The sequence below is a fragment of the Phallusia mammillata genome, chromosome 7 (genome assembly GCF_965637545.1).
Source record: "Phallusia mammillata chromosome 7, kaPhaMamm4.hap1.1, whole genome shotgun sequence".
NCBI classification, from domain to species: Eukaryota; Metazoa; Chordata; class Ascidiacea; order Phlebobranchia; family Ascidiidae; genus Phallusia; species Phallusia mammillata.
This window is the reverse complement of record NC_137258.1, coordinates 10,878,143-10,899,890: the sequence shown is the minus strand read 5'-3', so window position 1 is coordinate 10,899,890 and position 21,748 is coordinate 10,878,143. Positions and strand designations below refer to the sequence as shown.

General features: G+C 41.6%; 2 protein-coding genes across 2 annotated transcripts; one reads left to right on the top strand and one right to left on the bottom strand.

Annotated features, from left to right (window-relative positions):
* Positions 1-1,959: 1,959 nt before the first annotated feature.
* On the top strand, positions 1,960-5,925 carry LOC145239659 (uncharacterized). Its single transcript, XM_080103035.1, has 5 exons — positions 1,960-3,953; positions 4,046-4,216; positions 4,317-4,401; positions 4,618-4,746; positions 5,090-5,925. The coding sequence occupies exons 1-5, from the start codon at positions 2,128-2,130 to the stop codon at positions 5,681-5,683; spliced, it is 2,805 nt and encodes a 934-aa protein (XP_079959161.1). The 5' UTR covers positions 1,960-2,127; the 3' UTR covers positions 5,684-5,925.
* A 27-nt stretch (positions 5,926-5,952) lies between these two features.
* Positions 5,953-20,168, bottom strand: LOC145239660 (uncharacterized). The gene is made up of 4 exons (XM_080103036.1): positions 19,840-20,168; positions 9,284-9,340; positions 8,793-8,866; positions 5,953-7,443 (listed from the first exon to the last, which is right to left on the bottom strand). The coding sequence occupies exons 1-4, from the start codon at positions 19,994-19,996 to the stop codon at positions 6,292-6,294; spliced, it is 1,440 nt and encodes a 479-aa protein (XP_079959162.1). The 5' UTR covers positions 19,997-20,168; the 3' UTR covers positions 5,953-6,291.
* Positions 20,169-21,748: the final 1,580 nt, after the last annotated feature.

The window sequence follows — 21,748 nt, the reverse complement described above, 5'->3', positions numbered from 1 at the left end:
GAGTGTATTGAAACTTTGGTGATGACAGGGAGTAATTGGGTGTGAGGGAAGGGCGCTGGTGGCCAGTCCTTCGTCGGCGACTGGCTTTGTTGGTTTTACACAAATGCAGATACAGGCGCTAGATAGACTCGCCGACGCGTTCCGACGCACGGTGAGGTCGGTAATGAATTATTTAAGTTCCCTTGAGGGGCGGCTTTGTGCTAGCAGCAAATCTAGCTGAGTAAAGCAAGTAAGTCTAGCAAAGAAAAGAGTTTAAAAAAGTGCATTACTTAGTGCGTGAAGTAATACTAGATGAAACGAAATCAATAACAATGGTCTGTGGTAAGTCCGAGATTTTAATGTAGACACGATACTATTATTTTATTTCGTCTACTGACGAAAGTCTTTGCAATAATTAGTCTACCATTGCCAGATAACTTTTACCGCTTTTCTGTGCAGTTATCGTCCATGCGCAAACTGTTTTCGAACAAGGTTGTGCAAATACGAGGTATACCCAAAAGCTTGTAGTTTCAGAGGATTACAAAATAACTTGACCAAATGTTGTGTAGCAAAATAAACCTATAGGGCCTCGTTACCTGACGGTAGGTATGTTGAAAATGTTATGGAAATTGCAGCACATTGCCAACAACGGGATCAATTGACAAGACCATAAGATACAAAAAGCGGATTAGTAGATTTCCATTCACAGTCAACCAATTTACATTGAATTGATTTCGAGGTCAATTCCCAAATGCTTAAATCAATTTCGTGGCTTGGATTAAATTCAAAACGACATTTTCGAAACCATCGGGAAAAGGCGTTTGAAACCAAACACGTTCTGACCATACAGCGTATAAAAGTATGTATATGTTACATATTAGTTTACACACAACCAACAGCAAATACGGCTAAAAAACAACTTTATGAACGCGATGGTTGGGTGGAGGCAGGTTATGTGTGTAAAGTATTGCGTATGGTTGTGGTACATACCAAAAGATTGAACAGTCATATATCCGTACATGTTTTAAAAGTCACGAAAAAATGGAGGGTGTTTTTAACTTGCTCGAACAAACTGTAATTAATTATTGCTAGGATGTCTTTCACGTTCCATTGTCGCCCAATTAGAACAATACAAAGCCGAGAGGCAAATGAAACCTACCGTCACTGATAATTACTTAAATGTAAGCTGGAAGCCAATAAGCGATCTGTTTTACGCCTGCGCAGCGGGTGACGTCAGTCAGAAGTGTGAGCACCCCGCGGAGTAATCGTGTGAGTTTAACAGGGTTGTCTAGCCTGGCGAAAGGACCTCTTATAAAACTGGTTGCAACCAGAAGTGTGGCATAATGTAATGCAGTTGTCAACGAACAGTCCTTGTGCTGTGGCTTTAGTAGGATCAGGCATATAAGGGTGATGAGTGTTGTTGATAGTGAAATTAGTGGTAGCAAAAGCACCGTTATACTAAACAGAATTAAAATTTGTTATAATTATCATGGGACGTTTTACAGCTGGCAGTCATATCGTTATGTGAAAGACAAGGCGTTTTTGCCTTTTATCGTATTGTCGACGTCAGTTGTAACCGCTTGAACCGCTGACAACTGTTGACAGTGGGGTTACATGATTTGTTAGTGGTGCTACTAACCTTAGCACAAAAACAGTCTTGTAGAAGATAGCTTCAAAACACATTCGAGGTTATTTCCCTGATGCTCATATCGATTGGAGCAGCACTTAAAGCTTCAAGTTAGGTTCTGAGTGATCAATATGTTTTGTATCACAGCCATGGCAGTGTCGCACTGGGTTGGCACTTGTTTTATGCACATCAATAGTTTCTGATATATTTTCCAAAACTACCCACACAGAGCGGTAGCTTTTACAGGTACTCATGGATATTGATATTTTCTGCAAAGTATTATTTTTTTAGACCAGACTTTTTTTTAAATATGTCGCTCGCGAAATATATGTTAAAAATGTTAAAGTTGTTTATTGTTTTGTTTTTTTCTGGTGCAGGGCAGGCCGACGCCTCTTATAGTTTATGTAAATACATGTAACAGTAAAATTTATTTCTCTTCTGTTTTTCACTGTGACATCTCTGTTTATCCCTTGGTTCGAGCCTTTGTTATCCTGAGTTCGTTCCCTTGAAAAAGACCAACGATGAAAAAATCACTACAAGTGCAATCAAATGAATTCCAAGCAGAAACAAAAACGAGTGCGTCGCGACACAAGGCAAGCAAGAAACTGGCGTTCAAGTCACCACTACATTTGCCCTTACGGCGTGGTGGACGAGAAAAGTCAAGTGTTGTGTCAGCGGGGGATTTACAAAGTAATAACAGCACTGAAAAACGCAAGTGGAAACGATTACCACGACCTTCCGCCACCAACCTCGACCAAATCTTTAACAGCTTTAAATCTGCATCGGAAAGGCAGATGACTAAAACGACCAAAAGCGTTCCCAACACGCCTAGCACTGTGAGTGTGGATTCATGTGCACGACGTCCATCGGTTACATCCATCGAATCACCACGGGCCGGATGTTCCAAACCTAACTCAGACAGCGAAGATGCTAGAAGTAAAACTAGTAGTAAAGTAACAACTCCACAACCAAAATGTACCAATCGTTTCGGATTTAGAAGTTCAGCACCTATATCACCGATTGTGTCTGACGATGGTTGCAAAAGTTCGAAAAAACGTTTTCACACGTTGCCAACCAGAAGTTCTACGAAGCGTATTCCAAAACGAATTAAGGCGATTGCCTCCGTGCCGTCGACACCGAGTTTCGAATCTCCAGGTTCTCCACTCCCATTGACAACTAGGCAAACCGAAGTTGCACTAAATTTTGAAGAACTTACTAAAAATAAAGTGACATCTTTAGCAACGGAAAAGGTCACAAGAAACAATACACAAAAAACCTGTGGTCAAGCCGAGCGCCCAAAGAACACCTCGGTTAGAAGAGGGAGAAAACGAACTCAGTCCACACGAAAATCCAATCGAGATACTTCAGTGTCCAGTGCATCTTCCACGTCTTTTACCAATTCAATGTCAACATCAACGTCATCGTCTGGTCCACGGAGGCATCGATGCGATCTGATGGGACCTCCATACAAGAAAACGCACTCCAGGACGAATTCTTTAGATTCGCCATCCACAAGTGTTTCATCCATCTGTTATTCGGGGGCTTCACCAGTGAGCAGCTCGAGAAACTCTTCCACGAGAGGGCACTGTGGAGCTGCAACTACTCCCAGACACCGACAGAACAAGACTAGAAAAACTTTGACAGCCGGGAAATCAGATGTCAATAAAACAGTTGACATTGGTTTGACAGACAACTGCGATGTATCAGTTGCAAGATACAAAACAGGTTTCAATTCCAAGCCACGCGTGTCATCCCGCAAGTCTGGACAGTGTTCATCATCGTGTCGGCGCCTGTGTGACAGTGAACCTTTATCACCCGACAACATTTGCGACAAAAATAACAACTCTAAATGCAAGCCACTCTCAAGAGATGACATGCCTATTTCGCTTGCGCTAAGAGAAGAAGACAACCTTGTCGTTGGTCCGATATTTCCAACTACACCGATTCGTACACGACCAGACGGAAGCTCCGACTGCAACATCTTGTGCGCTGGGCAAATCCGTTCGCCAGCAATGTCTTCAAGTGATGACAACGACTTCGAGGCCATTTGGGCAAAACCCGCAGAAGCGCGAGACAGTGATTTGAAATCTGTCGATTGCAATGAATCGAGATTTCTTCACCCCGAGATATCGGAAACGGTCATGGCACCTGCTGCCTTTCAACTTCCGCTCTCATCTTCTTCCGTGGTCTCACAAGAATGTTGCCAGCATCATTTTATGACATTTAGCGAAGACAGAATGGATGGCATCGGCGGCAACTCTGCACATACATCTACTTGTAGCATTGCTTCAGGCGACTTCTCGACGGGACTTGATACCAATAGCGTACCTGATCTTCTCGGAGAAAAGTAAGTTATTTCCTCAACACTCATACAATACTTTATTTTCAAAATATTGTATTAATAGCCGGTCTAATGTGGATGATTAATGTATTGCATAGGATAAAGAAGAAGTGCCTTGCATCACCTGGGCATAATCTCCCGTCGCCATCGTCCAATTCAGCGCAGAACTGGCTGCGAAATCGATCATTTTTCCTGCGTCTGATTGAAACCAGGAGGAAGCAGCACAAGCGGGAATGGGAAAGCAAGAAAGGTCATTGCTCATCGGAAAGGTACATATTATAGAAGCCAATTTGTTTGTATTTAAAACTGGATACTAGATCTTCTAAAACAAAGTTTAGCGGGTTAATGTATTAAAACGTATGATTCTAGGTTTTTACAATTTGGTCAACGTGATGGAGTTTTACAAGAAATGGCCGATGAGCTGGATGAAGCAAAAAGTATCATCAAACTCCAGGTACAGATACTTTTCATAGCACAACTAGAATGAATGTTAGTTGCATGGTCGATTTAGAATTTCACTTTTTAACAAACCAGTCCAAAATTTAAATATTTTGAAATATTTTAAATGATAAATTTGGTTGTGTAACATTGCACATGGATCTGTTCATAGGTCTAATCATAAGTGGTATAGGTTTTGTAAAATGGCCAAAATTGTCATTTAATTTCCTAGGAATCAGAAATAAATTCACTGAGATCAGAAACATCGAAGATTCGCGAGGGAGCGATTGAAGAAGAATGTTATCGCGTTGAGGCGGAAATTTATCGTGCGAAAGCGGAAAACGAAAGCAGGATCTTCAAGGTGAGATCACTTCCTAATTGTGGTTTGAAGGATAACTGGACAGGCATCTGTTTGCCTCTTTGATTAGTGTGTTTCCTCTTTGAACGATGGTTGTGTTACCTTGTCGCAATTAACGAAACATAGTTTGTACAACTTTATTCTTTGCCAAATTTAAAGTAAAAAAATAATCTACATTTCCGTTTAAACTAACATATGGGTAATCTAAATGTAAGAATCCTAAAATTCGGTTACAGATGTAGTTTAACTTTTGAAGCAATATTTTTGCACAGAACACTACCCAATATATCATTTAACAAAAACATTGCCTCGCAACATTTATTTACTGGATGTTTTTTAACTGCAGGCAACAATCGTTGACCTTCAGGATCGTCTTCGCGCGGAACAAAATAAGCCACGAATAGCTGTCGACGGTCCCCACAAATCTGATAACGAGTCAAGGGAGGCAGAGATATCAGTGACGTCATATCAGTCAGACGAATCGCGGCGCCAAGTCACGCCTGAATGTCCACAATCCAACCAATCACGCGCCTCGTCGCATTGCGACCAAGGTTATTTCAGCATGAAGCGAAAAGCTGCCGCGAATGAGTTGGATTCTTTGGCTGTGCAACTTTCCTTTGGTTCGAACGAAGATAAATCACACCATGAGACCTTGTACCCTCACACAAATTTCAAAGCAGTCGGGTGTCAAACGGAAGACGCACAGATAACATCTGTGCCGGGCAATATGCCAATAGTAATTAGCAGCAATGCTGTTTATCATTCACGCAGAAGCTTGCTACAGCAGTCTGCGGCGAAATTGATTGGCGCCGTTTTGCCCCAACTTCTGCTCGTCAGTTCGCTGGCAGGCAAAAGCAGCCCAGACACAGTCGAAGCCGAAAGACTGCTTTGTCAATTCGTCATCCCAGCTTGGAAGGGAATGCTAACAGGTCTTCAGTGATGTTACACACAAGCTATCTCTTTCACTTCTGTTCACATTTTTGCCTTGCTTTTCTTTATTGCTTTGTGTTCAACTTATACATGCTTGGTGATCTCAACAAAAACGATTTTAGTGTTCACATGAAATATTTATTCTAAGACTTGTTGACCTGGTGATGCCCTGAATTCTTTTATCTCCCAATGTTTTTCCTGTGTTGTTTGAAGAGATATATGCGTACAAATACACTATTTACTTCTGAACTATTACTGGTGTCCGTGCATGACAAGAAATTCTAAAAGTAATCGGTTTTATTACGAATCACGACAATGGCACAAATAAAAAATGCTTTGAAGCACACAGTACGCACCAAGCGAGAAAAAGTTGCAAGAAAACGTGTTTTGAATCAAAACTGTACTTCGTATCACGATGCAAAAGGAAACAGTTTTGTCAAAAGGAAAAAGTAAAATCTCTTTGAAAGAACTAAAAACGTACGTTCATTTGGTAATATTGTCATTTCGGGTAGTTGCTATTAGATTGTAAGACTGTAAATGAAAAACTGGAAATATGAATGGTTTAGTTTTAAATAGCAGATAAACCCTGGTCTAAAACTTTAACCAAAGAAGAAAATACTAAAAACCACCCACTTCGTACGTTGACGTTAAGGGTACTGCAGGCATGGGGTTAAAGGGGCGTTTGAATTTGACGGACTCACAGCGTCGGGCCCTGTGGCGCCGGCAGTGGTCCTGGTATATTGAAACAAGGTCCTCGGGATTTCGAGAGACAGCTTTCTTTGGGTCGCTTTGGTTCTGCCCGGCGTCCGAGCTACTACGAACTCTCATCGAATCGTTCGTTTTTAGTTTATCACTTGAGTTCGTACTCGGGTTTATGCTTCCATTAAGTGACGTAGTAGACGATGACGTCGATGATGACGACAGCGGCGTAGTGGTGTCGCTCGCCGTTGTAGAATTTTCATCAAGATGGTTGAACACATTGTCTACGCTTACAGCCTTGCACAATGCCTTTCTTCGGGCCCGGGGAAAGGTGGGAGGTTTGGTCGTTAGACTTCCGCTTACTACAGCGTTCCTTCGGGATCGCATTGGTTTTCCGTAATCTGGAGGAGGGGTAGCGGGATCACTGTCCTCATCATCTGCCTCAGGTATTCTTGCTATATCCCGAGCGTTATCATACATGTCATCACTGTGGTTGTTGTTATTGCTATCGTTGTAGAGGCTTTCTTTCGATGTCCGAGTCGAGAATGTAAACCCAGGGGCGCTACATTGCTTTTTAAGTGTATGGGTAAGCGTGGAGATGCCCTCGTTCACTCCAAGGTTTTTAAGTGCTTCAGAAGCGCAAGTGGATGCGTTTGAGTTAAGTACGGGAATCTTATCCTGAATGCGATACGAGAATTTCCGGCGTTGACTGCTAGAGGGCGAACGGGGACTGAGACGTGAAAATTCCCTCCATAAATCCTCAAAGACCTCGCCCGATTCATGGACCGATTCACGCACAGAAATTTCGCGAAACATGTGACATCCGAGGTCCTTCGCAAGTTGTCTTCCCTCTTCTGTGCTCACCATTCTCTCATTCTCGGCGAGATCTGACTTGTTACCAACGAGAATCCAACAGGGAGTAAAATTGACACGAAGACGTGAATGGGTGTAACTGGCAATGAATTTAAGTCGGGTCAGTTCATCAAAGCTGTATTTGTCGGTGACATCGTAGACGAAGACAAAGCTCTCGCCCCATTTGCACTTGTCTTCCAGCATCAACGAGTTTTCTTCCTGCATAATAAAGGGGTGTTTCGTTTATTACAGAGTCGAATGAGTGCATGTTAAGCAATTTAATCAGATGTTACACCTTGCAATTTTACCCCGTAGGAATTTAGTTGGGATGATTTTCACTTTCTAATCCGGTTACCCATATTTTGGTTTTAAAATCACATGGGATTTTGAAACGCTGGATAAAAAACCCTACCGAATATCGCATATTTTAACCTGTTCACGTTTATTTGTTTTGGTAAGCTTAAGCGCGCAAACAGCCCGCCTACTGCGGGTAATTGTATTAAAACCCTTAAGCCGTGCAACAAAGTTTACGGAGTTCAATGGTCTACTAACGAGCACATACGGATGGTTTAAATATTGCCAAAAAGCTACCAGATTTTCTATGCAAGCCTACAAGACATATGAGTGACCAGCAATTTTTATAAACCACCCGCCGCCAAATTCGCCAAAGAAAGGGGGGCAGGGATATATAGGCGATTAGATAATGTGATTTCTTGACTCTACACCCGGGCATTATGAGCCGGGTCAGCACGGGCAGGTGCAAATTATCCAGCAAATTTAAAGCTCCTTTCTGGGTGCGCTTGTCCAAAACGTGATACTTCGCTCATATTGCCGCAGCCATTTTAACCTTTCAACAGCAAAGAGTCGACGTGGCGTGTCAGTACGATGAAACCCACCCACTTTCCCACATGATAATCGCGCGACGAGTTGAAAAATTTCTGAGCAGCTTCAAGGTTTCAATTACAACGTGACGGGCGTTTGAAGTGCTCACTGGCAGTTAATTATAACCTGAGCGTCTATGACTCAACAGCATGCCCAAAAGTGGCTAACATTTCTATGTGGTTTAATCTATGCCGAACGTTTAGTATTTGTGGTTCAAAATTGCGGCGCTGACGATAGCAAATTGTAGCTATTTGTGCACAAAATAGCCTGATTTAAAACCTTGATCAACATTTTCGAATTTGTTCGGAATTCGGCGAAACTCGCATTTATTTGCACCACAAGTTCGCATTTGAAGCCCTTTAAAGTGCTCTACTTAGCCGACAGCTAAGTGAAGGAAATCTGTGCTTATGAACTTGGTCGCAAGATTCTTTGGCGACTTAACCGACATCGGTAATTTCACGGATGTCAATTTGACAGAAAGTGTTGTTGGTGACATTTGGTTCCTTGCCCCTACACTCAATCCGATTGTCTGCAATGCGATATGCGAGTTTCATGTTACACTAAACTTTGATGTGAACTAACTGGAAGCAGAATGGCGAAGATAGGTGACTAATGTCCACATTATTTGGGGTTGCTACAGGAAACCGTTCCCTGTATAACGTATATATTTTCTGCACGATACTGACCTGTCCAGCTGTGTCCATAATTTCGAAATTGACCAATTCATCGTCCACTACCGTAGTATGGCGGTAAATCGTTTCTGAAAATATGGAAAAAATGTTTTACAAGGTTGCAAAAGTGAAGTTTGAACAAGTTTTATGAACAATGACTACCCGTCCAAAAGGATTTTGTTGATCGTTTTAGCCTAATAAGGCGTAAAGACCGTCGTGTGTTTACTAATAGGCCAGAAGAAGGGATACGAACTCATCCCCGTAAACTGACACGATTACAACAGATTTGAGTGCTTTGAAAAGCTAATGAGCTCTTGCAGTCAAAAGGACACGTTTCCAAATAATTATTTTGGGCAAACAATACTGTTTTTGAAACAAACTGTAAGTTTTTTTATTACTATTATTATTACTTTTAGTTCAGTACTCATTTTTGCACAATGTTGTATTTTTTGTCAACTATTTATTCTCGTCTAATTAGTAGATGTACACATATAACTTCAATTTACCTAATGTAGGATCGTAGTCTCCAATAAACCTTTTGGTGATGAAGCGTACGGCCATGGCTGAAAAACAACAAATCAACATTACACACATAAGCCAGGTAAACAGGTGAATCAGCACACTTAAAGGGGACATTTTAATCACTAAACCAGCAATTTACGCCTTAAAGTTAGAATCACATGTTTTTCGCGCAGCGTTGGCAAAAACCGGGTCATGGTGAGAGTCTGTGGTTTTCTCGTATGAAATTTAAATATCTTTTCGGTAGCCAGATTCGTTTGTTAACAACACGCTGTTTGCTAAGCATATTTGTACTCTCAGCATGGTGCCGAACCCTCGTAAGCTTTCTAGCCTCATTAAAATACTTTCGACCATCGGCGTTGACTAATGCCGCCAGCGAAAGGTCAACAAGCATCCGTAAACAGCGCTTACTATAAACGTCCCTTGCATTCACCACCAACCAAGGATAATGGTAAAGGGTTCAAGAAGAATTTAAGTATTTTAATCCGCTCTTTGCCCTTGACGCTTCAATTTGGTAACCTTTGTGTCTAAACATGGTTGCAGGTTTCGTTCCCGCACAGGTATATCATGTTGGAGAAAAACTGTTTCCACGCTTATTGGGTAGCTTTAATTTAGTATTTTCGCTACGCTTTGTGCGTGTGAGAAACGCACGACCCACTTAGCAATGTAATTTTGGAGCTTTATCCGGTTTTAACGAGTTTAACCAGCTTAGGGGTCTGGTGATATCACTTGCTTCATCATTGCGCTTGACTGATTTTTCAGCAAACATTGACCTTGTGGTTTCAGGTGAACACAGTTTGCTGTTCACCAAACTCTGAAATCATGATAGAACACATTTAGCAAATGAACTTAAAACTGTCCAAATTCCGTCAGCCCATGTGGCGTTTGCGGCATGATAAAGTGAAACGCGCGATAGTCAGACCACAGGGCAATCTTGGCGACCCAAAGAAGATAATTGCACGGGAAAGATAATTGAAGGTCAGACTAGCAGAAAAGCACCAGCATCAGCAGCTCAAGGCATTCCTTGTATCATACATACACACACTGATTGTACAAAACGCCAAACCAACAAATATTTAGCTATACTTGTTTACTGTAACTACTTTTTCAAAACAACAGAATACTTTTAATAACACGAACGCTTAATCACCACGAAATTGTGCAACTTATACTTTATCAGAAACCAAGTACTGACATACAGATATTTGGCTTAGAACTACAATATTTTTCTGTGGTATGCCATTTTCAAGCTTTGGTAAATACAAGCAATGTTTCTTAACTAATGTTCAAATTATTTTTTTTTACATAAATTTACAATATTTAAATAGTTTTAATTACATATTTATCATTTTAAATAGTAATATTGCCAGTGAGAATACCATAAAGATGATACAAGTGGTTTGGGCGATTTTATCAGAAACTTCAGCCACTTTAAGTTATCTCCTGTCGATAAGTGTCGCCCCTTCCCGCTCTAGCTTGTCATAAAGTTAAAAATTTCAACGCTGTCCAGTTTCAAAATCGGCACATAAGGCATAGTGCAAAAATCGCCACTTTCATGATTGCACTTATTGTAATCAACAGTGACAGTACTTTTTGGATTTTTTAGCGTTATCTCTTCAGATTTTTCTTGGGAACGGTCAACCCCGTTTCATCTCTCTTCAGTGATTTTAGTCCCGTTAAAACTTGAGTGCAGCCAGTTTTGCTCTTGTTTAAGGCACACGATATTCGTATGACGTTGGATTCGTGAAGTGGGTTTGGCTTGCTTCAAGGCAAATGCCATCGTTGCGCAACGGATTTTAGTAAGGCGACACGGGTCTGCCTGAGCAGCTCAACACTTACCCCAGCAAGCGATGCATAAAACCACGATCAAAATCCGGCAGTGACGGTTCACAAAAGTATGGACATTAAATTCATTTGCGTAACCCTGACGAGGCCGACAACTTTATCGATCGATCGTCGATCGCCACAAGATAAGTGGATTTTGAGCGGAGGCGGCATATATAAATCCCAAAACACATACACACTGTCATGACTATATTCGTGTCAATAAAATATTTTACCAGGTGCGAAATTCGTAAACTCAACATTCATCACGGTTACTCCAAGTTTTTTGGGACATTTTCTAACTCTTAGATTTGGATGAAAACATCTTTGAACCCAACCAACCAACCAACCAACCCCGAAATCATCAAAAAGGTTAATCCGACCGCCGCTTTCTTGTTTTGTGTAAGATATATTACTTTCGGCATTGTTGAAACAGCGCAAAGGCGCATTTCGTTCTACTTGTAGCAGTGCTCAACCATGGAAAAAACTGATCCTTATGCGCACCACTTCAAAATAGCATTGTTAGAACAAGTAAGACAGCGTTGAAACATTTGTAGGAGCAGATCCTGGCTTTTCAACGCCACCGCACAGGTATGTAAATACCAAAGAGCCGAATCCCCGAGTTGGCGTTGAAAGATATTACATCACGCACACATGCACCGAATACGCACCCGGTAAAGGGTGTTGTGTATCACTGCAACAGTCACATTGAAGCCAAATGCGATTTTAATTCGATTTTGTGGTGGATTGCGTTTAGCCAGATAAAACACTGTCTTTGATGGTTCTTGCGCTGCATCTCGAATTCCAAGTGCGTCCTAAAGCGACATGAAAGACCTATTCAGCTATCAAATGATACGTGTTGTCGCTGAAATCGGTCACTCAGTTTAAACTCCGTTTTCACACGTGACAACTTGAGCCACACCGCACAGAATGCAACTCAGAGTTCAAAAGTTGTTGAGCGAAAAGTTTGCGTTTCGTCCACTTAAATTCACCTGGAGGTGTTGAATTTAACGCCACACGATTTTTGCCTATGCCACTTCAAATTCAAGCATGGCATGCCGTCTTTGAAATTTCGGTTATGTCATCGCGTATCGGGCGCTGTGTTGAAGTGGGCGAAACAAAAAGAAAAAAACAACACCTTCAAGTCTATGTCGTATTTTGTATCAAGCGCGTGAATTCAGGCCTGCAGTGCAAGGTTGTAATTAAAGCGACTTAGCTCAAGTGGATCAATGTCGTAAACAGTAATTAGAGCATGGCCCTGAATGAAATTCAACCTCTTTAAAAGTGACCTGTTTGTTACGAATCGGGTCAAAGAAATAAATACAATGTTCTGTATGATTTCACCCGCTGGTGAAGATAATTGAGCCCAAAATACCTTGTTGTCAGCTGTTTGTGTGGACATGTTTTTTATCTTTCTCGAAAAAATACAAAACTTATTTTCTTTTAGGCACCAGACTTTTAATATTTGCGAAAAAAGTTAAGAAATGACTTTGACAGATGTCTGGTGCGCTTTATTGTGTAACTTTAAAACAAAACGAATGGACGGGTTGTCTCTCCCGGTTTTCAAAACATTTGTTTTCGCGGCCAATTGCACTGTGGATACAGCGCATAATGTAGCAATAATTTGCCGGTCAAAGTACTCTATAATGCATTTGCCCTTGACTTGCAAAGCACACACCAGATTACCGTCGACCACAATTTTGTATATGTGCCAACACAGGGCAGCATTGCGAAATAAGTGAACGCTGTTTTGTGTACTTACCCTGTCAGGTTAAGTTTGAAAGGTTTGTTTTGAGGGCTGTTATGAAACTATGACCTGGCTTTATGACAGCATGGCACGGCGAAAGATTGTGAATATATCAACACATGACCCCTGACCGCCTTGCGTTTATCGAGTGAAGGCATCGGGTTTTTTACGCGATATTCATGACTTAGTGACGTGGACTACGGAGTGAAGCTAATCACCAAAGAGCTGGGCATCAACAATGTGGCGCAACCGCCTGACGCAGATGCAAACATTTGGCTAAGTGTATAATGAAACAATTCATTCTGCGCCGGTGGTTAAGAACGCAGTGAGTTTGATGAGAAGAGGACAAGTGAAAACATAAGATAATCGATCCAAGGCGTAGATACAGCACCGACGACATGACAAGGCCATAACGCCGCGCTTGATGCTGTTAATTACTGTCTGGTGTTGATGAATGGCAACGTGCTCCCCCGAACGTCAATGCATCTATGTGAGAAAATTGACACATCGCCGCGATCTTGCAAACAGTAAGATTGAGTGATTTGATAAGATAATGTTTCGACAAAATGTTTCTGCGTGCTTGCAAACAGTTTTTGGGTTGGGTTTAGGCTAGCTGGGTGATCAATTTAATTTTGGCACTGCTATACACACCTGGAACCGACCAAATAGTACATTAAAATGCAAGAGTAAAATTTTTGTCTTCAAACCCAACTGCACAAAACTCAAAGTGAATTTGCAACTGAAGATGAGAGCATTGCATCATCTGACAAAATCCTCAGCAATCGCGAGGACCACGGCACTGGCGACAAAAGACTAATATTGACGCTTTGTGAAAAGCATGTTATTGACCGCAAACTCATTCGGCTATTGTCAAAAACTTGTAAGCAGACTGCAAACAATTAGTGAGTCCATGTCAATATATGTCGGCATTCTCAAAAGAATTAAAATCGCCTATAGTGACGTCAGCCGGTCCATTATTGTGGTCACGTGTTCGAAGAGAGCAGGACATCAACAACATAGCGTGCAGAAGTGGAAGCAAACACATTGCCATGTGATAGCCGTGACGAATTGCGAGATTAAGCGGCGCGAGAGTCAACTAAACATACGTCGCATCTTCCAATACAAGCCATTACACGAAATACAGTTCGGAGCATGATTACTCACTGACTAAACCTTTTGCACGAATGTACAGAACACACATTAAGGACCTGGGAAAGTTAGGCCTCCTTGGCATCAAGAACGGTGACCTTCACAACTTAGAGTAACTCGTCGTAATAATCAATTAGGCGAGTTGATGTAGTACATAGTGGGTGACGCACGAGCCCCGATGACAAAAACAACATGGCGAGTGGTGGAGAAACGGAGGACGATGGTCCGTTGGTCGCGTGTCCAAACCGCAGTTTTTACTGAGTTTGGGCGAACAAACACCACGAGTGGATTAAGATGACATTTATAGACGGCTGGCGAAATCCTGTTGCCACAGGCGAGCAAGTTCGGCGTTGACGTTTTCGAAAACTGTAGGACTCCCAGGAGTGAAGGAACTGCATTGTTAGCTAAAGTTGCGCCCGAGATTTGAGTAAACAGCACAGGCACCGTATGCCGCTAATCTTCTAAGGTATCAGTTTCCTTTCGGATAAACGTCAACGAAGGCACAGCGCCTGCCCTGGAAAAAAGACCCAGCTGCCCACACTGCCCCTAATGGCCTCCTAACTTGGACACGATGAGCAACAAGCGTGAAATTTTGAAAGTGAGCCACGCACACCTCCACATCAAAGTGACTACATACGAAATTTAAAACTCGCCCTCCTAACTAAAGAAAGCAAACTTATAGTCACAAACATCTTTATGCGCAACGGCGCAAGACCCTTAGCCAGAAAACAATCTCAAAGTCAAACAAAACCGAGATATAAGGATTGTATGTACAAAGCTCCTTAGGCCAATACAAACAGGATTTCGCAGAATGAATGCTTCCAGGTTTCCGACAATCTACCCATCCCGACGCCTGTGAAGGATGATTAACCCGTGCCCCGATGCGCAAATCGGGTGCCACTATTTACAGTAACGCCGATGTCCAGAAATAATCATGCGTTTTAAATGGGATACTTTGTTACGGTAGACGAGGTTATGTTTGATTAAGGTAGTAGAATATTTACTGCTCGATGAGTCTAGAGACGGGAGAGGTTCTGAAAAGCAACAAAGTCACGCCTCGCGCAGTTTTTCTTTCAAACCGAAGAAATACCAACGCGAGGAATTCGAATTGACTGAGCGTTATCAAATGAACTCATATCTGTCAATATTGATGCGCTTTTGAGACAATAAATCAGTTACTACTGTTTCTCATGCCCGTTGTTAACAAAGTACTAACGGACAAAAGGTGCCTGAATTGAGCGGTAAATGATTTGAGTTTGAAAACATTATTGGGCCATTTATCCGCTGAACTCTTGTTGTGAAATCGCAGTTTTTTCATTTGGTCTAATATTAGCTGTCAATCACGCTCCACCCACTCAACGTTACTAAGTTAAACCCGCTTAGGACGCCACGAGTAGCGTAACAGGAGCATCGGCCGTGACCACGCCAAGTATAGGAAGTTGCACCCACCACTGGGCAGTCGAACCGACAGGACAGAATGACTCGTTAAAATATTGACAATCAGTTTCTTTTATAACCTGCAAACGAATATCACTGAGATGTTTTGATAGCACAACGCCTTGTGTGTTTTGTGTTAATACATCCAGGCAAGGACAATTATTCACCCCAAACCGATTGTATGTGATTGATGGATGTAAAGAAAGGATCAACTACGCCGCTGTGTGTTAACCCCCCAGCGGTTGGACGGTCTGGTGAAAACTGGTCTGTGACGTAACCGACACAGGATTTTGTTACGGTTTTGCACTTTACGCACGTGACCGCATTTGCAACGCGGCCTTTCGCGGTAAGCGATAAAATGAACTGACGTATCGGGAGTTTACGTTTATATTATCTACAACGATTTAAGGTTTTATGCGTCTGGGGCTGCTCATTCACTCTGAGTCAGGTATGACGCGATTTGCATCGTCGAGTGAGCATAATTCTAAACAGGAAATTCGTACTTTCCCAACACACAGCCTAGGGCTTGGCACTGAAAGATTACACCAACCAAGGGGCAGATCGTCCGCTCAACTAAGCCACAAAGGAAATGCCAGGTCAATTTTCGAATGTCTGCATTGTTTTTATACGTAGGTTCGATGAGTCCCCGACAAAACTTGTCGCAAAATGTTCGTTTTGGGGTTAATTTGACGTCACAAGCACAAATAAGTGCACAGGTCTAAAATTGGGACGATGTGAACTTAACAAACGCTCAGCTCACTACTTTGTGAGTAAAATATCCTACTTCCTTCGATGCAAACAAAGCGATTAGGGTGACACCGGATGCAGAATTGTTAAGTTGGTGTTTTTTCTCCAATTCTCCCACACCAGTCAGGATTGAATTGCAAGAATCCCCTCACTTAACCGCATTGTTGAGGAACTTAAGCTACTGCCTATATATTTCTGTGTTTCCCAAAGACGATTTTCTGAGGCACTATATTATAGTGTATAGTTACTATAAGTTACCTAATTTACGGCCAAGACGTAATTATCTTGTGGTCAACGGACCCAGCAGTTATTTTCAATCTGTCAGGCAACACATGTACGAGCCGCCGTAATCCATTATCGGTATTTAAATCCTTCGTTGAAGGTTAACGGCTGCCGGTATTGCTAAGTAAGCAAACATTCCACGCCTCAATCGCCCACAATTAATCACGACACCTAAGTGACGTTTATCGCATGACGTCACCAGTGTCACTGCAGTCAGTGTCGCAGCAGTTTCGAAGTAAAGTCGATTGTTGATGTCAGCAGATATTTCAAGTTTGTCTGCTTAAGACGTGTTTGCATGAGAAGCAACGGGATTACGGTGGCGCGGTCAAGTTGCTGGTATGGTGTCACAACGTTTCAAAAAGTAAAATTAGCTTGGATGTCTTGTTATTGTGGTACTTTGCATAGGAAAGACGTCGATTTTGTTGTATCTAACGCAACCAACAGTGTGCTTCCATGTCCGTATTTCAGGGTTAAATCTAGTTTTATTTGATATCAACCACATTCATACACGTGTGTTTTAGCGTTTACACAAAAAGACATCCAACAACACCATTTTGTTTTCGCCCAAAATAAATAGTCTGTAGTTTTTGCGTGGTTTGAAGTTTTTGGCAAAATATTTGCGTCTTGCTTGTCACAATTTAATGAAACCACGTGTTGTTTATAGGTGCAGCGTGGCCAAATTTATATATATGAAGGCGTGAAATTCTGCAAATCGGCCACAGGTGCAATGCCCGCTTCGCAGCCAATCTGCCTTGTTAGATAGCATTCCTGTGGCCCTATAACTTATAATTAACTGTTGCTCAGCGAAAATTACGCCACGAACACCGATCGAATACGCAATTATACGGCTATTGCACAACTTGACGAAGCAATATAAATTGCGTCACATTCCAGTAATATACAAATGGAACTAGTACCTTTCCTATATCTGCTTGCCTATAAAAAGACTTTAAGGCACATTTGCACGTAAAAAATCATTCAATAATTTTACATTCGAAAAGATACATAAGCTTGTTATGTCAGTAATTAATTTGTGTCAGTTAGTAAAGGCGTCCGTTTTCGGTGGAAATAGAGCAAGACTTTTCGCATGCTGCAAGATTATTGTATCTTTTCGAGGGTAAACAGCCCAGGTATGTAAAGAATAAGACGTACCACGATTCTGGCGCCGATTAGTCGTTGCCTCCGCGAATTACCGTGTGGTTTTAGAAGCGTTCTACAAGCGAAACAGAGCTCCAACGGACAGAAGTTAGAGTGCGCATCAAAGGTGTGGCAATGTTCAAATGTCTTTCTCCCGCCATGTTCGAATCGTCATCGTACAAAACGGCGGATTTAAAAGCAAATCCTAGTAAGAGGCTACTAAACGCTTTCCAGTTGACCTTTTGCGGTTAAGTCATCTGGGCAATTCGATCTGGGTCTTAAATCGAAACACAGTCTGATTTACCTTCAGGAAAACATCGATTGATGGTGTTTTTTTCCGAACGTCAGACAAAGCATTTTTAGGGGGCCTTTTAAAGCAAGCATATTCTCTATTGCTGCCGAAAAATCTATGTAAAGAACAATAGGGAGCCAAGGGCACTTTTAGACTTTGTAGCCCACTGAGGTTTAATCAGTCGTCATCGTAAGCGCACGTCCATCTGGAGTCGCTATTTACATTTAAAGTTTTTTTTTAATTTTACAACTAGCTTTTTTTAATTTTACAACTATCTGTTTAAGTGTGGGTAATATTGACGTCAAGTCTAAAATGTTTACAACGTGAACATGAGTATACACGGTTAAACACCACACAAAGCACCAGCAAAACCGGTTTTAACTATCGAACAAAGGACTGGTGCAATTGGGCTCCTTACACCCCGCAACCAAACACTTTTCACGTGCCCCTTTTGCGTCAAACTGACTTGGAGCGAAGAACAAAATGTCACTTTGTAACGGCTACGTCGGTCAGCATACTCACAACCCATCAGTTAGAGTGTGCCCAATACAAATCAAGCAAATCATCAACATCCATAACATGGCTAAGGTGAAAGAGGCCAAATGTCGTTTTGTGCGTTCTGCTTTTGCGCACCAACCAGCAAATTGACTAGCGATGGTCGTTGTATTCGTCCATGTAATGAACGGCTGGCGCTTGATTGTATTGGCAACAAAGCGTTCAGCGACAGTCAAAACAAGCGAGCTTTCAATGAGGCCGTGTGGTCTGCGTTACATTGACAGAGACAGTGTGACTTCTCGAAGACTGTAACCATCGCAAATGCAAATATTTATCGACCTGCATCCGCATCAAAACATCTTTTTACAGATATTTTGCTAAAATATCGGCTTAGGATTTTCGGATTATTTTGGGGGAAAAACTCTTGTGACTGTGATATATATATATATTGGCTTTACTTTTCAAAAAGTGTTTTGCAACGGGTAATTACAATCAATTGAAACGTACATCAGTTCAACATGAAACGTCCTTGATGCGTAAACAATGTGTGTTCTAAAGCAATTACAAATAGTTTTGCCCTGAAAGCAAGGCCCAAAGGTTTCCACGCACCAGTTCTAGAAAGTCTCAAACGTTCACAAGTGGGTGGTGGACAAGCTCGCTCTTATCTCGGCAAGTTCAGGCTAACCAGTGTCGCAATTAAGTTAAGTGCCCGAAAATTCGTTTTGAGCTGCCGCCGATCTTCGCTTGCTGGAACTGTCGACTAGTTCTGAGTGGCGTAAGCGTGCTATCTTGTTTTGTGAGGTCTCGCCGAAATGATACTTTACCGACGCCGTTTTGGCCAAACTTTCGCGAATTTGACACGGAATTCAACTTTCCAACTCGTGGCAGTATTCAAAATCAACTTAACGTAGTTTGTTTATTCCTAGTTTTGAGTAAATGTTAGTGAATTGCGACAAAGTTGATGCTAACGACAACTATTGAAAACCCCAAATTCATGTAAATTGCCAGCAAATTGCACGTAATGTTGAAAAATGAACTTCAATTCCGTGCTTCCCACTTGTAATACAAACTTCATGCACGCACAAGGGGCCAAAGCAGAACAGACCAAAGACTTTATTTGAAAGCAAAATATTTCAAATCGCCGCTTTATCGGCCAAGGTCACAGTGATTTAAAACGCCGTGCCAAGAAAGTGCCTCCTGCTGGCCGCCTTGAGCTTCTAACGGGTCGCGGATTAATCAATCAAGGCGCGACTCGAACTTTTACGATTCCTCGTACGTCAAGTTACAAAAACGACGTTCCAAACCAGCAGAGTTATGATGTAGACATGTTATCATCGAAGATACAAAACTTCTTTTTCACAAACTCGACATTGCAAAAACACAATCTTAACATACGATTTATTTTTGAATTTTTTGTCAAATTTTTAACCAACCTGTTTTCCCAACACCACCAACTCCGAGAACCACAACCCGTACCGAACGGGGAGCGGCTCCGGCTGTTGCTGATTGGCTACGCCGGATAACGTGGGGCCTGGGAAGGCTCGCCAACGCCGAACTCATCAAGATAGCGCGACCACGGGCGTTGTTCATGATGCCTTATACTCCTGACGATCTTGAGATTTGCTGTGCTCTTTGTCTGCTCGTCAGCTATTCCTGCCTTAAACTCCAGTAAAGCCTTGCAAGCAAGTGCTGTTACGTAAGTAAAACCGCGCAGAGTTTTCAAGCGGTAAATGTTTCTACACTGCAATCACAAACAAAAGTATAGTAAGTTAGATACCAACAACGACACTGCAAAACTATAGGTAAAATTGTTTTCTTCATAACTTATGCACTGACATTTCTACCCTGCACTGGGAACTTGCATTGATATTTTGAGTTTAACTTTAAAGATAAACAGAACGACGCACCGAATGCAAGCACATAAGGCTTATATGAGCCCACAACCAGCGCGTCGACAAGAAATAATCAGACAACCTGCCTTTTTCCCCTGTGAAAGAGATTTCTCTCGCTGATAGAGCGCCGCGAATCGAAGCTTACCTGGTAGTTTACGCGTTAAAACAAGATCGGCGAAGGCAAGTGCAAAGAGAAAATGTCACAGTTGCATTTCGGCCTGAAGTGACCAGAAGCGTTCGCTGTATCAGAGGTCAAGTTCTCTGACTATTGCACTGCATTTTTAGAAATCGCTTTCTTGCCATTTTTATAGCTTTTCAAAAATTGAAATTCTCCTTTATATTGATCTACTTTTAACAGCAATCATAGTTACAATAGAAATGTTACAATCTACAGACAAGTAGCTTTTCTCGACGTCAATTCACGTTCATGTTTTGAATTGTAAAAGTTTATTTTGGTCCGGACACTGAACGTCGAGTGCGTGAGGGAGTTGTTCGTTGTCTGCGATATCCGGCATAACCTCAACTACATTCCAGTCTTTCCCCCATTTTACCGCATTTTTAAAATTGCCTTTAATCCCCTTTTATGGCCCTAAAGCACACTTAAGTTGCTCTGGAATGATGTGGTAATTAGGGCAAGGGATTGGGCTACATTCAAAAACATAATTAGTAAACGGTAACATAAAGGAAACGTGAAAACCTTTCTAAAAAATTACATTTGCAAGTCAAGGCATATTAAAAAAGAATGCCTTCAAACAATCACCAGTCACATATTTGAAGACATAACGTATTCTGTTGGCAGTACGCGCCTTTCCTGACAGGCCACTGTAAACCAACAACAATTGATCAGAATAAAATCTACCACAATGCAGTCGTTTTCGGATTATCACATCTTAGACATAGCAGGTATTTTAGAATGAGAATTGGTTTTCATGTGCTCTTTGCTATAGGCCAAACAAAATACCTCACTATGTTTTGTATGTATCTATCCAGTTCTGAGTTGTTTATCTGGCGCAAGAAAGGGAGAATATCGTAAATTAAATTTAAGAAGGGATTGTAACAAGTAAAAGATACACGGCTGTACAAATGGCGACTTATTACGACGTTAAGTCATGACTATACAAATATCATGTCGATTGAGATGTACGTGATATGTTCACTACTTTTCTGATAGGTTACCTGTTTATAAGATTGATAATTAGAAACTGATCTGTTCTGATACTCATCAACTGCCTGAATGAATTCCAGTTATTCATTGGAAACTAAGCAGGTCTGGTTGGCAGTAATTGGGTTAGTTCATGTTTTGGTTTGACAAGATTTGTTTGAATCGAGTCAAGTTAGCGCCACGAAAACACTTTTTTGCAAACATAGGTTATGTGTAATAAGTGTTTTAAACATAAACCTAAAACAATTATCTAGCGCAGGATTTGCCTCGGGAGTCCCAAAGATTAAA

What these genes read in the sequence shown, in the direction of transcription:
- LOC145239659 (XM_080103035.1), top strand. Translation starts at nt 2,128, where the DNA reads ATGAAAAAATCACTACAAGTGCAATCAAATGAATTCCAAGCAGAAACA. An exon ending in AAAGTATCATCAAACTCCAG is followed by an intron (nt 4,402 to 4,617) that starts GTACAGATACTT and finishes TTAATTTCCTAG; the next exon opens with GAATCAGAAATAAATTCACT. An exon ending in ACGAAAGCAGGATCTTCAAG is followed by an intron (nt 4,747 to 5,089) that starts GTGAGATCACTT and finishes TTTTAACTGCAG; the next exon opens with GCAACAATCGTTGACCTTCA.
- LOC145239660 (XM_080103036.1), bottom strand. Translation starts at nt 19,996, where the DNA reads ATGAACAACGCCCGTGGTCGCGCTATCTTGATGAGTTCGGCGTTGGCG. An exon ending in TGGTGGTGTTGGGAAAACAG is followed by an intron (nt 9,341 to 19,839) that starts GTTGGTTAAAAA and finishes GTTGTTTTTCAG; the next exon opens with CCATGGCCGTACGCTTCATC. An exon ending in AGACTACGATCCTACATTAG is followed by an intron (nt 8,867 to 9,283) that starts GTAAATTGAAGT and finishes CCATATTTTCAG; the next exon opens with AAACGATTTACCGCCATACT.